The following is a 14,891-nucleotide window of genomic DNA, read 5'->3' on the forward strand; positions in this document are numbered from 1 at the left end:
CTACGTTTGTGTTTCTTCCTGGAGAATAAAATATTTAAAAATCCATTCTAGAAAAATATGCCAGATTTTTGCAACATGTACGTTCGGCATAAATGATTACAGTACCAGAAAGTAGGAAATGTATCACTGGATAATAACAGTTCAACATGATTCAACTAATTTTATTTTTTCCATTACATGCTTGTCTTTGTCACTTAATCAGCTTTTCTGTTAAGCTGTTCTAGCTATATTAACTTGAAAAAGAAAATTGAACTAAATGCCACCCTGTAAATACATAGATGTCCTCCAGGCTTATTTATATATAGCCCGTATACAACAGGTGTGGTGAGTAATATTACTTCCAGTCAACAGCATCTGGATACTATTGGTGATTAGTGAAATGTCTTGTCATGCACAGGTGAAAACTGTGATGACCATTGTAAAACCACATTTTGTTGTACTAAGCTCAGTGTTTCTTTTATCAGTTTTGGGATGTTATGCTTTCAGCGTATGATATAGATCATTAATTTTCAAATCCTAAGAAACTACACATTACACTAAACTACAGTACATTAACCTAAACTTGCCTTGTTTGTAACAATTCTCAATACAGAGCAAGCACTTTAATATTTGAACATTGATTTTCTATAGCCTTGTATTATTTATATTTTTAAAGTTTAGATTTTTTAAGAATGCATTCATTTTTTTAATTCCAGGTCCTTGTGCCATGATATGACTTTGCCACCATCAACTAAGACTGATGCCAATTTTGAGTAAACTCTCCCTGCTAATGTAATGTAGTGTAGGTGCTGACATGGTAAAAAGCTGATTTTTGAACATTCTTATTCAAATCGCATTTAGGTTGGTACCAGTTAAAATTGGGAGATATTGTAAGAAAATTAAACATTTTCCTTGTACTCATCTAGTCAAGTGTCTTGTGTGCTCTTCCTTAGCACTTAATTGAATTTCAGCCAGACTTGCATGCTGCCATTCCACAGGAAATGGGTCAGCAATCCATTAAGATGCCATTAGATAATCTAATTTGGAACTTAATCCCTAAATTAACCATGCCGCATACTTCAGACGTGCTAGTGAGAGGTTTGTTGAGGGTGTATGTGGGGAGTTTGGGGATGAAGGTAGGGGGAGGGGCCTGGAGAAACAGGCGGGGGGTGAGGAGGGGAGTTTTAGGCAAGTTTACGTTTGAATCGATAAGGGAGGTGAAGCGTGAGGAAGGTTGTTTGTTTTCTCTGTAGTGGCGGTCACGTCTCAAGCCGTCTGGTATCCCAGGGAAACCAGACATGATGTAATGCCATATTGAACTTGAACTTTAGGGACTTAGAAAAAGGGGAACAATGGACCGCAGCAATCAATAAAGTCCATTTTCCACAAGATTATGTAGCCGACTTTTAAGTTAACCTCTAAGGAAGAGGCAGTATGGACAGTCAGTACTCCAAATAAAGGAACGATCCACAGACAAGATCTCAAAGTGGAGGACCAACTTTTCTGCCTCTCTCTGTTCAGAGCTTACTGCCTGAGCGGCCCTAAAGACTCCAGTAGAATTAGGAAAGTTCTTATTCTCCTATAGACCGTTTGGCTGTTCTGTGTGCTCTTTGTTCAGCTAGGTAGGAAAAACCTAATCTCTCATTTCCTGTCAGATGATTTCTGGCAGGCCACAGAGAGAGGGAGAGAGAGAGGTGGGGAGGCAGGAGTGGGAGTGAAGTCCAGGCCAGAAATGGTATAGACATGATCTTTAGTTTAACCCTCTTAGGACTGAATCCAACCAAATTACTTTTTTTTTCTCCTTACAGCGAGGACAGGACTCCTCAAAACACATAAAACATGTAACTTAAGCGCATATGGTTTTGGTTCTCAGTGAAAATGATTTGTATAAAAATGCAGATCATGTAATTAGCTGCATTTAACACTATTGTAGTGCCTGATAGTATGGGACGGTTGAGGAAGAATAAAGCCAGTGTTCCACATCCTAGATTGAGAGCTCCATTCCCGAAGACTCCAGCTTTAACCTCCCCCTCTCTGCAAAGGCAAACGGGCACCCAAATGCCTGTACCCACTTTTTTTCTCATGGAAGCCTTGCACCTGCAGAAAGTGTGATGAAAAAGTTGTTCAGTTTCTTTTCACAGCTTTTTTCCCTTTCATATAAACCTCTTTCCTGAAACAAAGGCGGTTCTGTTGGCATCGTACCCTGTTGACAGAATATTGAGCATGTCCCGTAATCTGCAAACAGAAAGAAGCGATTGTGCAAGACAGGTATTTAAGATGGGGATTTCTTGTCTGCCTAATTATTCAACGCGTATACATACCAGTAAGCTATAGAAACAACAAAGTGCTTGTCTGTGCATATATTTTAATTTGCGCTGCATTTCTAATTAACAATAATAGTGTTGTTTTCTATTTACATGTGATGAATAAAACAAGGCAGTTGCCCCGTAATTGATTAAAAAGTGGGTGCTAGAACCGAGTTAAGTTTGAAGACAGGCTTGTCTGACATTATTTACAAAAGAGACAGCATATCATCCCACAGCGAAGTCCTTTGTTCTGCTTATATCTAGACATTTTGCAGGGTCCTGAAAGCTTCTGCTGCAGTTGGCTGTCTGATTAAGAGTGAGATGTATGAGAGAGGGATGACAAAGCAGCTCTGGCACTGAAAATGTATAAAGTAATTAAACACTTACAACCTGCATTTACTTCAGTCTGCTGCAGAAGTATAGACCTTTAAAAGTGCTGACCACAGTCCTTTCCAAAATACATTCACAAAAACCCTGATGCATGCCACTTCAGTCTGTCATGTACCGAAGTAATCACATCTTATTTTGTAAGACGAGCAGCTGTAGCTGTAGCGTTGAATCTGGAAATCGTTATTCATGATAGGAGTGTGTAAATAATAATCATCATCACAAGGACAATCAGATTAATACAATTTTTAAACACTTTCCATAAAATATAAAACAAGAGCTCACACATAATACACAATGAATAACTCTTTTTAAACAAAAAAAAAAGCACCACAAAATGACCCAATGAAAGCAAAAGTAGAGTATAACCTGTTCTGTACATGAAAAGCTTTAGCAGGAGAATACGTGAGAATACTCGTGCAGTAAGTCCTTAAGCTGACCTGGAGCTAGAACATTCAGACCCTTGTACGTGAGCAAGAGAACCTTCAAGTCGTTTGTAAACTTCACAAGTTTTGCCAGTGCAATTTAAAGACAATGAGGGTTAATATGCTAATGCAGAGTACATTTGTGTTAGTACAACAGACAAAAATCTGAACAGAACCCTCAACGCAGAAGAGATTTAAGCAACCCCACGTGTATAGGTCATCCACCAAGCAAGTTTGGTTCGCCAGTTTCAATCAACAGAAGGTCACAGTCCATTTACTATTAATATGGAGAAACTAGCAGGGCCAGTAAGACGGGGAAATAAGACACTTGCAATAAGATCGATTTTCACCTATCAAACTGGAGTCGTACGTGAGGATTGTAATGCAGAAATGGAACTTCTGGGACTCTACCTGGTTCAGTGAGTGGTTTAGTTTATTTCTTTCTTGCTTTGATTTTAAAGGCATTTCAAATAAATCATATTTATGTAGGTTTTCATAGGAACAGGGCTCATCATAGCTAGAGGTTATTTTCATTCCTTACAGGAAACACTTTATCTGAAGTTGGTTTGTTTTCACAAAAAAAAGTTGGCAGTAATGTATTCTTAATAGAATCAATCTGGTCAGGATTCTTTTGAAAATATTAGCTAACTCAGGAATGTGCAAACATATCACTTGATGTTGTAGAACGCAGGCCTGTAATAGAATTAAAATACTGTTCATATAAAGCATAGCTTAGAGTTATAAAACTTGGAAGACTGTTTTTCTTTACTCAGCATAAAATTTGAACATTGTAAAAGCAAACATGTCTGCTGTCTCCTGTGTTTTCTTTTTTCTAAAAAAAATATTAAAAAAAAACATTTTCAGAAAGTTTAAATAATTTACAGGAGCTTTAACTTTTAATTTCATTATATTATACATTGTCTCTAGCCTGCCCTGTGATTTGATAATTGAATAACAGGAAAGCCAAGCTATTTGGCAATAGTTGGTTTACTGTATTTGCAGTCATATAACTTGCTGCCTGCATTATTTTAGTGTGTTGTTAATCCATTGGTTTTCTGTTTCTGTTGTGAACAACTAGGAAATCCTTGACTATATTTGTAGGCAGTACTTTTAATGAGTTTTTGGGAGGAACGAATTGGCATTATTCTTTAGCTAAGCTGGATATTAACAGACATGGTTACGTGTCAGTAAAGTGACTATTACAATGGTAGGCTCTGGACAGGCCAGCAAAAGGTCAAAGCATTTTGATGATTTATGTCAATGTCAGATAGGAGGTTGATCATGTTGAGAGGGTTATTGTCTTGTATTAATAATGTTCTGGGACATTGAGAGGAACATAAATCCGGCAATATACTCAGCCCTTTAGGTATCCAAGAGACACTGGGAATAGGCAAATAGCGCTCTGGTGTAGGAATGGTAATAAAATTTACAAATGGATGCCTGAATCTAATGAAACCTGCGTCTGTATAATGTTTCAGGGACTGACGGAAACAAACTAGTTTAAATAACGCATAAATGTTTGAGGAGAAACTCAGGGGCTTGTGGTTATGTATAACTGTTACCTCTACGTTTTTGTCTTTTTGTTTTTGTCTCATGAGATTGCATTAATCTCTTCATTGTAGGCATGGAATAATGCATAAATATTGAAACATTTCTTGAAGATGCCGTCTTACGAATGGGTAAAAACTGTTTGATGGAAATTGAAGATGTGATCTGGACTCATGACCAGGCTGCAGTATGTGGTTTAGAGCTAAAAACACTGCTGTTATTGTTAAAAATGGTGCTTCCTAATTTTTAGATGGATTGAAAAAAATTGTATTTACTGTAGCAGGTGTGCTTACTGTATGTATTTATTTCTTGTTCTCTCTTCTTTCCTGAGTGGCCTAAGCTCATAAGTAGCATTAAATTGTGTGCTTTTATACATGTATTTATGTTATACTGTCTTGCAAAAGTAATCAGATGTATTATGGTGTCTCGTTTTGTGAAATTACAAAATGATGCACACATTTTTTAAACATAGTATTTAATTCAAAACCCCAATGCTCAAACCGAAGACTTTTAAGATTATGTTGCACTAAATGTCAACAAAAATGGATAAGCTGATAAGTATCCAGACTTGATGAACTATTGGTTGAACCACCTTTGGTAGGAGTTACAGCTACAAGTCTTTTTGGGTGACAATCTATTTAGCACACTGGCTTAATTCAAGTAGTTCAGGCTCTCTCAAGTTCTTGGGGTTCAATTATGGGCAATGGCTTTCAAGTTCTCCCAGATTCTCAGTAGGATTCAGGTCAGGACTTTGACTGGGCTTCTCATAGCTTTGTGCTTCAAATCATTGTCTTGCTGAAAGGTGAATTTTTGTCCATGTTTTAAGTTTGAAGCAGGTTTTCCTCTAGGATTTGCCGTACTTTGCTCCATCTACAGTATGTCCCCACCAGTATTGAATAGCTTTCCAGACCACGCTAACGAGAACCAGAACTACCAACATAATGCTGCTACCTGTATGCTTAACATTAGGGATAGTGCTGACTGAGTGATGAGCTATACAGTATATATAACTTTAAAGCAACAAAATAGGAAAGCTCTGCAAGAGTATGAAAGCTTTTACAGGGTGCTGTATGTTTACCATGTGTGTATAATATATATATATATTCATGTGCGTCTTTGTGTGTATAAACAAAATATAAATTGGTCTTATGGAGCTGAGGGTAATGTTAGCTGTAAACTCCTTTAATTGTTGCTGTAAACCCCTTTGAATTGTATAATATAACCATGCTATATTTTCAATAGCCACTGGTTCTGTTCTGATGCTTATACAATCAGTGGTATTTTTGTCGTGTACCACATTTGACAGTTGAATTGAAGATATATTTAATAACTCCACCATTTAAGAAAGACAGGGAGTGTTGTTTGTGCCCTAAAAATTAAGAGTTGCATCTAATTAAATCACTAACAAATATGCCTTTTTTAAATCATTAATGTGCAAAACTGTGACCAAACAATGCTATGCCAATGTTATGCCATGAGACTGAGACTCATGTGTCTGAACTCTTTTCATTTTCCTGTTTGTTGTCTCTTGCAGTCCTGGTACCTGGGCGAGCTTAGTTCCATTCCAAGTGTCGAACGGGACTCCGATTCTGCCAACAAATGTCCAGAACTACAGCATAAACATCATTGGTGAACCCTTCCTTCAAGCAGAAACAAGCAACTGAAGGCAGACAAGAAAGGAAGTGAGGACTGACAGAACTGAGAATTACTGACAACAAACCAGCAAGCAGCACTTATACAATCTCCAGTGTCTCACTAGGGGGACGCTGGCCAAGAACAGTTAAGGGTTGGTTGAAGCATTGTGATGAGGCGATATTGCTCATGCCAGACAGCCTTTGTGTAAGAAATCCCCCAGTTAAAAACTGTGATTATATCCAATACAATTATAGATGCCTTAATGTTTGCATGATATGCTAGTTTTTTTTTATATTTGATTATTTTTGGGAGCACTAGTCCTGGTTTACAAGCAGGTTAAATGATAATCTGCGAAGGCTGGCTGGCAAATTGCAGAACTGAAGCTCTTCAAGTGAATTTTGATGTCACCTATAGAGGCTCATGAATCAAACCATTTGCCACATTTCCATTGCAACAAAGTCGAAAGTGAAATTATTTTCTTCAATATGCCACAGTTCCGTTTTGTTTTAAACTTTATCTTAAACCTGTAATCCTGTTGATCCAGTGCTGATATTTAGTTTAAGGTAAAAGTATGTACACTAAGAGTCTGAACTCTAAAGAAATATATAATTAATTAATAAAAATCAAAACCTATTTTATTAGGTTAGGCAAATTACCCCATATAATGCAAAATGAATTAAGATATTTCCCTAAAAAAAGACAAAAAAAATCTCTTGAGGCAAGTGCAATTAAAATTTTATAACTGAAGGGAAACTATAGAAGTCTGTCAGCCCTAAGACTCTAAATTTGAGGGGAATAAAATTGTTTTTTGTAGTAAAAAAACTTACAAAAACAATTTCGAGCTGTATCCTCAATTTTCAAGGGGAAAATGGATCATGAAACGTCGACAAGTTTGTGCTTGACCAAGAGCGTGTGACAGAATAGAACTAAACATGAACGAAACAGCACTTATATTTTATTAAGCCGTAACCTCCCCTGGAGGCAGACTATTTATTATGAGAAAACCGTAGAACAAGAGACACAAATTGTGTATAAATGGCTTACAATTCCGTATTTACAGAAAAAGAGCAGATTCATTTGGCTGTAAGCTTATGAAGCTATTGTTTACAAAACAATAAAAAATATGAATGCAGGATAAGTTTAAAAGAAATAAAATATATATATGTATTGACTTCTGCGTTCAACACGACACTGTCCTTAGGGTGCTGAGCAGTTGCATGGTGCTTTGTGAACCTGTAATTCAACAGACCCCTTTGGTCACGAAAACTTGCAGTGCGCATGGCAGTTACTTTGCCTTTGCATCTCGGCACCAGATATATATTAACTACTCTTTCCAATAATCTTAATTTGCACGAAGTTATATAGTCCACATTACGTGCCTTGCCTTTGAATATAAAAGAGACATCACTACACTTGTGTTTTGCTGCATTTATTACCATTTTAAGAATTAACATTTTTATGAAAAAAAAATATTTTGTACTCTGGATGAAATTGTGACATCATTGATTTTTAACTACATTTACTACTTTATCTCACATTTATAATGCATATCATGGCTGTGTATAGTTGCCGTTCTAAAGTTTATAATCAACCAGCATTATTTTTCAGTATTTTTTGGTGTTTTTTCTAATAACCTTTTGTTTTGTTTTTATTTTCATCTTCCAATTACTATTTGGGGGGTTCAGATGTATAAGAATTATGCAATACCAAGTTTTGCCTATGTAGGTAGTGCTTTTAGCTATATTGATTATTATAAGCTAGTATGGAGATAGACAATATTGTATACATTTATTTTGTTGTTTTTTTTTTAATTGACCAAAGTGGGAACTGCTTTCTATGCAGTGTGTGACAAGGTCTTTTTGTGTACTGAGAGATGGAGAGGGGTGTCATTTCTTTTTTATTGTGGGGAAGTGGGGGGGAGGGAATATTTTTTTAAACTTTACAGCGTGGCTGTGAAGAATGCACCCTTGGTCTAATATGGCTGCAAAGTCACTGATCTGTCTACTGTGACAAACTGGTTTCTTCTTTTAACTTCCCACCTGGGGTGCTAGCATGATTCCTGGAAGAAGCTCATTTTCATAGGAGAGCAGGTGTGACTTGAGTCTGACAATCAGCTGAGGAGTATTTGGAAGGTAGATGAAATTGGAATCAGCCAGCTGCATGAAAATGGCTTACATGGAGATCTAACGAGTGCACAGTTCATGTAGATTGCAATTCAGGTCTTGTCATGTTCATGACCTCCGTGTCAGTGGAGGGCTGAAGTGATCATTACTACATACGTTACATTTAGATCCATTCTTTGCTCTCCATTGCTGCTGCATTTTGAAAACACTAAAATAACCCTTTACCTATAAGATAGTAGGACCATACTATAAGTAGCTATATGCAAAAGACTTCCTTAGCAGATGCCTTAATGAACTAAGTGACTTTTAAGAAACGTGTTACAATCACTGACACACAATGATGTAAGTAGTAAATGTAAAATCATTTCTCAATAAACCTTCATTTATGTAGTGTCCATGCAACTTATGATATCAGAACCCATGTAAAATATTTCTAAATATACTATTTCAGTTGTTTTTTATACTTGCTAACAAATCTGATATGCACTAATTACATCGTCTTTACCTGTATATTCCAGGGAAACCTCCTTTTGGAGCTATAATTACTTATAGTTTTTTTAAGAAGAATGTTTGTGTCCTTTTATTTCTAACATATTATCTAATAAGGAGTGGGAAAAAATTCCGAATCTTGGTGAGTCATCCTCGTGTCATGGGAAATCTTCCATAGCTCCCTAAAAAAGGACTACGTGCTTTAGAAGCATGTACCGCACATAGCAAATCGTTGTCATAGCAGTGTTCTGTGGACTTGCCGCCAATTGAAATCATGAATTTCTCAGGCAGATTGTGTTACAGGGGCATTATGTACTGAGATCTCTAAGCGATACGTGCACCGGAAACAGTAGAGTTCAGCACCTTACTACCTAATGTGATGCAAGCGTGAACCTCCATCTCTTCGACCTTTTTTGCACTCCTTGCCACCTCGCGATTCCCTTCGTCACGGGAGGCGAGCCTGAAAGGTAACAGGTGAGACTGGTCTGCTCTGTCCGGCACTGGTACATGTGCGGAATTCAAGTCACGCTTCTTCTCTCCTCCTTCACCAAGATGCTTATTCTGACTCGAAACCAAGCCACCCCGTTCTATGTGCACTGTTCTGACTTCTTTTAAACTTAAGTGCTTTGCAGCCTTTAGCCATTGGCGATGCCACTGAAGTGCATTTCCCCTAGTGTGACAAGAATGTTTAAGGCTTGTTTAGGGAAGCTAATGCAGTGAAGGAGACTGTACATAAAGGAACTCATGGCAACGATAATATAGCAATAGTCCTTGGGGTATTATTTGCTTTGGCAGCTCTGTAAAATGTGTATGAATGACTCTGAAGCTGCATCATTTGAGAAGAATCATGGGTCTTTCTATTGAACCGCCTGCCTTGTAGACAGCAGTTTGTACACTGTATTGTTTTGTTTTGTTTTTTGCCCAATTTTGCAAAGGTAACTTTTGAAACAATTTAATGAATATGTGCTATTTCCAATTTTTGTTTTTTAGTTAAAATGAACCATACATTTGTTTTTATGGAAACTGGACTTGAGTTAAAACTCTCCAGTTTACCTTAATTTATAAATAAAAAATACTGTCCATTTTTCAATTGATACGTATTCCAGTACTTAAAGAGTAGAGGATATTAATCCTTTACAGAATTGTAAATGGTGAAAGGTTACATTTTATGAAGGGTTTTATTGTACTAAATGTTGATTAACTTGTTTTTTGGAAACATTTCCTAAATGTTGGAAGTAACACTGTCTTTTTGTTAGTGTGGCCATAGAAAGCGTTTCTGTAATTAAAAATTAAACTACAAAATAGCTGTTTTTAATGTAAAGCTTACAGTACATAATGGACAGTAAGACTAGAATTTCCACTTTGATTAAAGACATCAGTTAAGTGATTACAATCTGTCAATAACATCCAATGGAAAGCAATTTTAGAATTGACACAAGATCTTGTTCATCTGTGTGTATATGCGCACACATTGTTGTTTGACACTATGAAGGCTGCAGGATAGGTTCCTGCCATAATGTGTACAGGATTTAGTTTTGAAAAGTGTGATTAAAGGGCAATACAGTGTTGCTGGCAGTTAGGCCCTTAGTATGATACCAGATTATTTACTTGTTTTCATCCTAGTCATTTGTGAAATAAATGGTTTCAAATCAATTATATTAAATGTCAAACTATGCACCTAGAAAACAATTGTGTTGGGTGCTCCCTGGTGTTTTTCTTTTACAAGGAGAATTGTCAAACGTGCTGGCTAATAAGGACAATTTAACTATAATTAAGCCTAGTATGTATGTCTACTCCCTTTACATTTTATTCCTGTCATTATTGGTGGAGTTCAAAGAAAAGCTACATTCATGTATGCACTTTCTGCTAGTTTCCCGTTTCTTGACCTGTGTGTAGATGTGGTTGACAACTGGTACATGTGTTGAGTACATCATAATAACATGGATGATACCCTAAATTGCCCTCTAATCTTCCATTACATTTTTGGATCATTGTTTTCCAATGCCATGGTAGCTCCTTGTACTGCTTCCTTGCCACAGCACACAATGTTACAAGGGGGGGAAAAGATGAAAATGGTCAATTTTTACTTTTTTTTTTGCAGTTTTACATTTTTTTATTTGTGTTTTTTTTTTCTAAGGGCTGAATAGTTTCAAATCTATGGAAATAATGTACACATAAGAAACAATTTAACAGCTCCAAGAATAATTCAAATTGCATCAGTGACACTGGTGGGTCTCACTAGCATATGATGACCACACAATTCCAGCTGGACTACGTGTGTCATTCTGATTAGGATTGTGTCAGTTGAGAAACTTGAACCTTTCAGTGTGCAAGGACCAGTGGCACTAATGCAATTAATTTTCCAGTGGAAATCTTGGCTTTTTACTGAATGTGTTGTAAAACTGTGCTACAGGGACTGATATGACAAATGTATTAGTAAACTGATGATCAAATTTAAGAAATATGTTCTATATAAATGTGTTTTGATTTGGAGGGCATTGATAATGGCATGAACTGACATCAGGTTGTGTAAACAAGAACGTAACAAAAAACCAGCATATGTAACGTTTACCAAAAAAACATAATCAAAAACAGAAAAGCAGTGCCTGTTCAAGCTCACAGTCTCAGTGGAGTTCAGTTGTATATAAAGTACTTCTTGATAGAAATTTTGTCAGAAAACTTCAAAATCCAGAATGTGTGGGGTGGCTCTTCCCTAGTCTGTTTTATTTTTTTTTGAAGTTTGGAATGTGTCTTCGACAGAGCGGTTGTTTGTGCTTCATTCATTTGAATCTTCTAGTCAGCTGGGATGGAGTCCCCCTGTCTCTTGATATTTCTCTGAGGAAAAAAAAAATGTAAAAAGAAAAAAAAAATTCGTAGGGCAGTGTGTTTCTTTAGATTCTCAATGCTACATTTAGTACAACAGTAGGTGACAAGTAGTCAGTTTAAAAAATGCTTGCTAGCTACACAGCAGGGTGATCCATTTTGGGTCTTGTGGCACTTTTACATCCTTTGCTATAACATTTTAAATTCCTGCAGTAAACAACAACAAACAGGGCTCTAGGAAGTACAGGTGTCTTCACAGTTCCTGTGTTGGTATCTGTATGTCAATTTTTTTAGATGTTAGAAGCCTTTTGGTGTTACAATTGTCTGCAGTCCAAGAGACCTAGGTCTCAGAATGAGAGCCTGATTTTCTCTTCCATTTTTTTTAACTTTGTCCTTTTGGCTAAGCAGTGAGCACTGCCTTTAAACTAGTTGTAGTTTGTGCAAGGACTAAAAATGCCACAAGATTAAAATCAGTGTAAATAAAGCTTGACTTATTGTGATTGTTACTGTTATATCCAGCCTATACTGCTAGCAGCTGCTCATACTGCAGTCAATTACTGGAAGTGGATATATTTCCTATGCAAAACTGTTTAAACAATAAATGAGCTATGCTACAAAATGCTGTTATGCTTGGTGTTCTTTGTTCAGCTGTCAGTCCCCATCCAGTCACCTTTGTGCCAATGTAAACGGTGCCTTATTACACCACAGGTCCAGTGTAAAGTGCATTCCTTACTCTACTTCGCCCTCTGTTTCTTCTTCAACTTCATTTTCACGGGATTGGCAACGTTTTTAGTGTTCTCACCGAGAAACAGATCTGCAACATTGTATTCAAGATCACATTCCATCACCATTCGAGGTTAGAAAGGCACTTCTTGGAGCACCAGTTGGCGATTGAAGAATGTAATTTTAAATAGAGGAATCTGACACTTGATTTCACGAGTGTTCTGAATGTAAATAACTTTGAATGAAAACTGTGGTTAGCTTGAATTCAACTATTTGTGTTGTCCAAAACATTGTGTTGTGGAAACATTGCCACAGTTAAAATATCAGTATTCCACAAAGAATGTCAAAACAGTTTTTTGAAGGACACCGATAACATTCAAACATTATGAAAGAATGCAGCCTTTTGTGATTTCAGAATTTTTCTCTCATCATTAATGGCTTTGCATTTACTTCTGCTATTGAGAAACAGACATCGGAGGCATAGTCACATAAATATCAAACTACAAAAGCAAAAGTGTTCTTGAGGTTTAGCCTCTGAGCCAGTTTGAAATTCTGCGTTCTTCTTCCATTTTCAAAAATTGGATGTTGGGAGTTGAGATGCGCATTTGTCTGATTTTTAGCAAGCACTTCATTGTTCTTTTCAATCTGAATGCAAGCTGTGCTTCTGATGTGGGCGATACAAGAATAAAATAGGTTCCAAATGGATATTTAAACCACTTCTCTTAGCTAGTTGTATTTAATGTGGTGACGGAACTGCACTTTAATTTATTTACAGTATTTAGGTAAAAGGTGTATTGATAAATGATAGCTTCAAAATGCAAATACAGTACGTTTGTATATGCTATACTTTTTCATTGACTCGATAAAAAACGTATGTTGATTTTTGTATTTAAAGAACCTTGTTTACAGTACATGGGGGCCACAGAATCTAATCTAGATTTTGCACAAGGAGAAACCTCATTAAACACAACTCAATACCTGCTACTCAGTCCCCGTACAATAAATGTGGGAGGAAGGCATGTTTCTTGTCCTTCCTGTTTGATAGTAGCTAACTAATGCAAGAATCTCTTCCATATATTTCACTTTGACTACTTGGTTGGGCAGCCTTTTCCATACTCCCATAACCTTTGTTCCAAACTGGACTGTTGAGAAAACCAGAGTATACTAGTATAATTTAGATATTATCTCAGCATGGTGGAGCATGGTAGTTTGCATTGCTGCCTCACAATGCTGGGGCCCTGTGTTCAGTTCCAGATCTGGGGTGCTGTCTGTGTGGAGTTTGTATATTCTCCCTGTATTTGTATGGGTTTTCGTTGGATACTCCAGTTTCCTCCCGCAATCCAAAAACATACTGGTAGGTTAATAGGCTTCTGTGTGCCCTGCGCCCTTCCAGTCCAGGGGGTACCCTGCCTTGCGGCTGTTTCTTGCTGAGCTAGGCTGCAGCTCCCCTGCAGCCCTGAACTGGAAGAAGCGGATAGAAAATGGATGGAAATTATCTACAATTTCTGTTTCAGCTGTAGGTCTACAGTGTATGAATTTGTTTAATGTTAAGCTGCTCAACATAACACCCCAAAGTATAAACTGTATGAAATGGCAATGGTGTTGTTATGTCCCAGTGTGTGGTCTATGTGTGTTTTGTTGCTATGTTCCACACTTCCTGACCTTGATTGTTCTCCCTCCACCATTGGTCCCATTATATCATTGTTTCTGTGTGACATAATCTTCAATCAGCTTCTCAACCAATCAGAACTAATCTTATTCAGTATATAACATGGAGGTCCTCAGAAGGAAGAGGCCTTTCGTTTGACTTCACTCCCGCTCGGCTCAGCTTTGGTTTTGCTTCGCTTTTTGGTTTTCGCTTTTTTCGTGTGTGTTTTTGTATAGCTTCAGCTTTCGCTCACTTTCTTAGCCAGCTCCATTTTGTTTGTTTTCTTTTCTTTGGCACCACTCTAGTTCCCTACCCCTGTGTGTTATTGTGTCTTATTACGTACCAGTCATTTATTCACCTTAAAATAATCACTTTTGCACTAACACTTATTATGCTTCCTAGTCCCTCATCAGAACCCACCTGCATCCCAATGTTACACCCCTTTACCCCTAGACACTTGGGGTCGTAAAAGGTGTATTGTTGATACATAAGATGTACAGTACAGCAAAATAGTTAAACTAACAGTGGATGAAGCATTCTTCTAACAGTGAATACACCTCTGTCACCCATGTCTCCAAGATTTATATCTTGGTCTCCATAACATTATTCAGTAAGTGTAAATGCAGAGTGAGTATCTTGTATGGCCAGCCATCAACATAAATGACTGCAAGACATGTACACCTCATGAATACTATCAAATTAGTGTCTGCTCACTGTTGCAGCTGCTGTCTGAAGGCACTTACAGAGGAGTACTACAACTCAAGGCGTTTGTAACAGTTGGGACATTCCAGTTTGAAATACAGTA

General features: G+C 37.2%; 1 protein-coding gene across 14 annotated transcripts in view; it reads left to right on the forward strand.

Moving 5' to 3' along the window:
- LOC148678104 (nuclear factor 1 B-type) overlaps positions 1 to 12,334 on the forward strand; it is a 168,891-nt gene extending 156,557 nt beyond the window's left edge. For all 14 annotated transcript variants that reach the window (XM_088631781.1, XM_088631766.1, XM_088631773.1 and 11 more), the window contains one exon: positions 6,180 to 12,334. In XM_088631781.1, the coding sequence (XP_088487907.1) occupies positions 6,180 to 6,309 (130 nt within the window). In that variant the 3' untranslated portion in view covers positions 6,310 to 12,334. The remainder of the gene's footprint in view (positions 1 to 6,179) is intronic.
- Positions 12,335 to 14,891: the final 2,557 nt, after the last annotated feature.

This window comes from Lepisosteus platostomus, chromosome 1 (assembly GCF_059453375.1).
Source record: "Lepisosteus platostomus isolate fLepPlt1 chromosome 1, fLepPlt1.hap1, whole genome shotgun sequence".
NCBI lineage: Eukaryota > Metazoa > Chordata > Actinopteri > Semionotiformes > Lepisosteidae > Lepisosteus > Lepisosteus platostomus.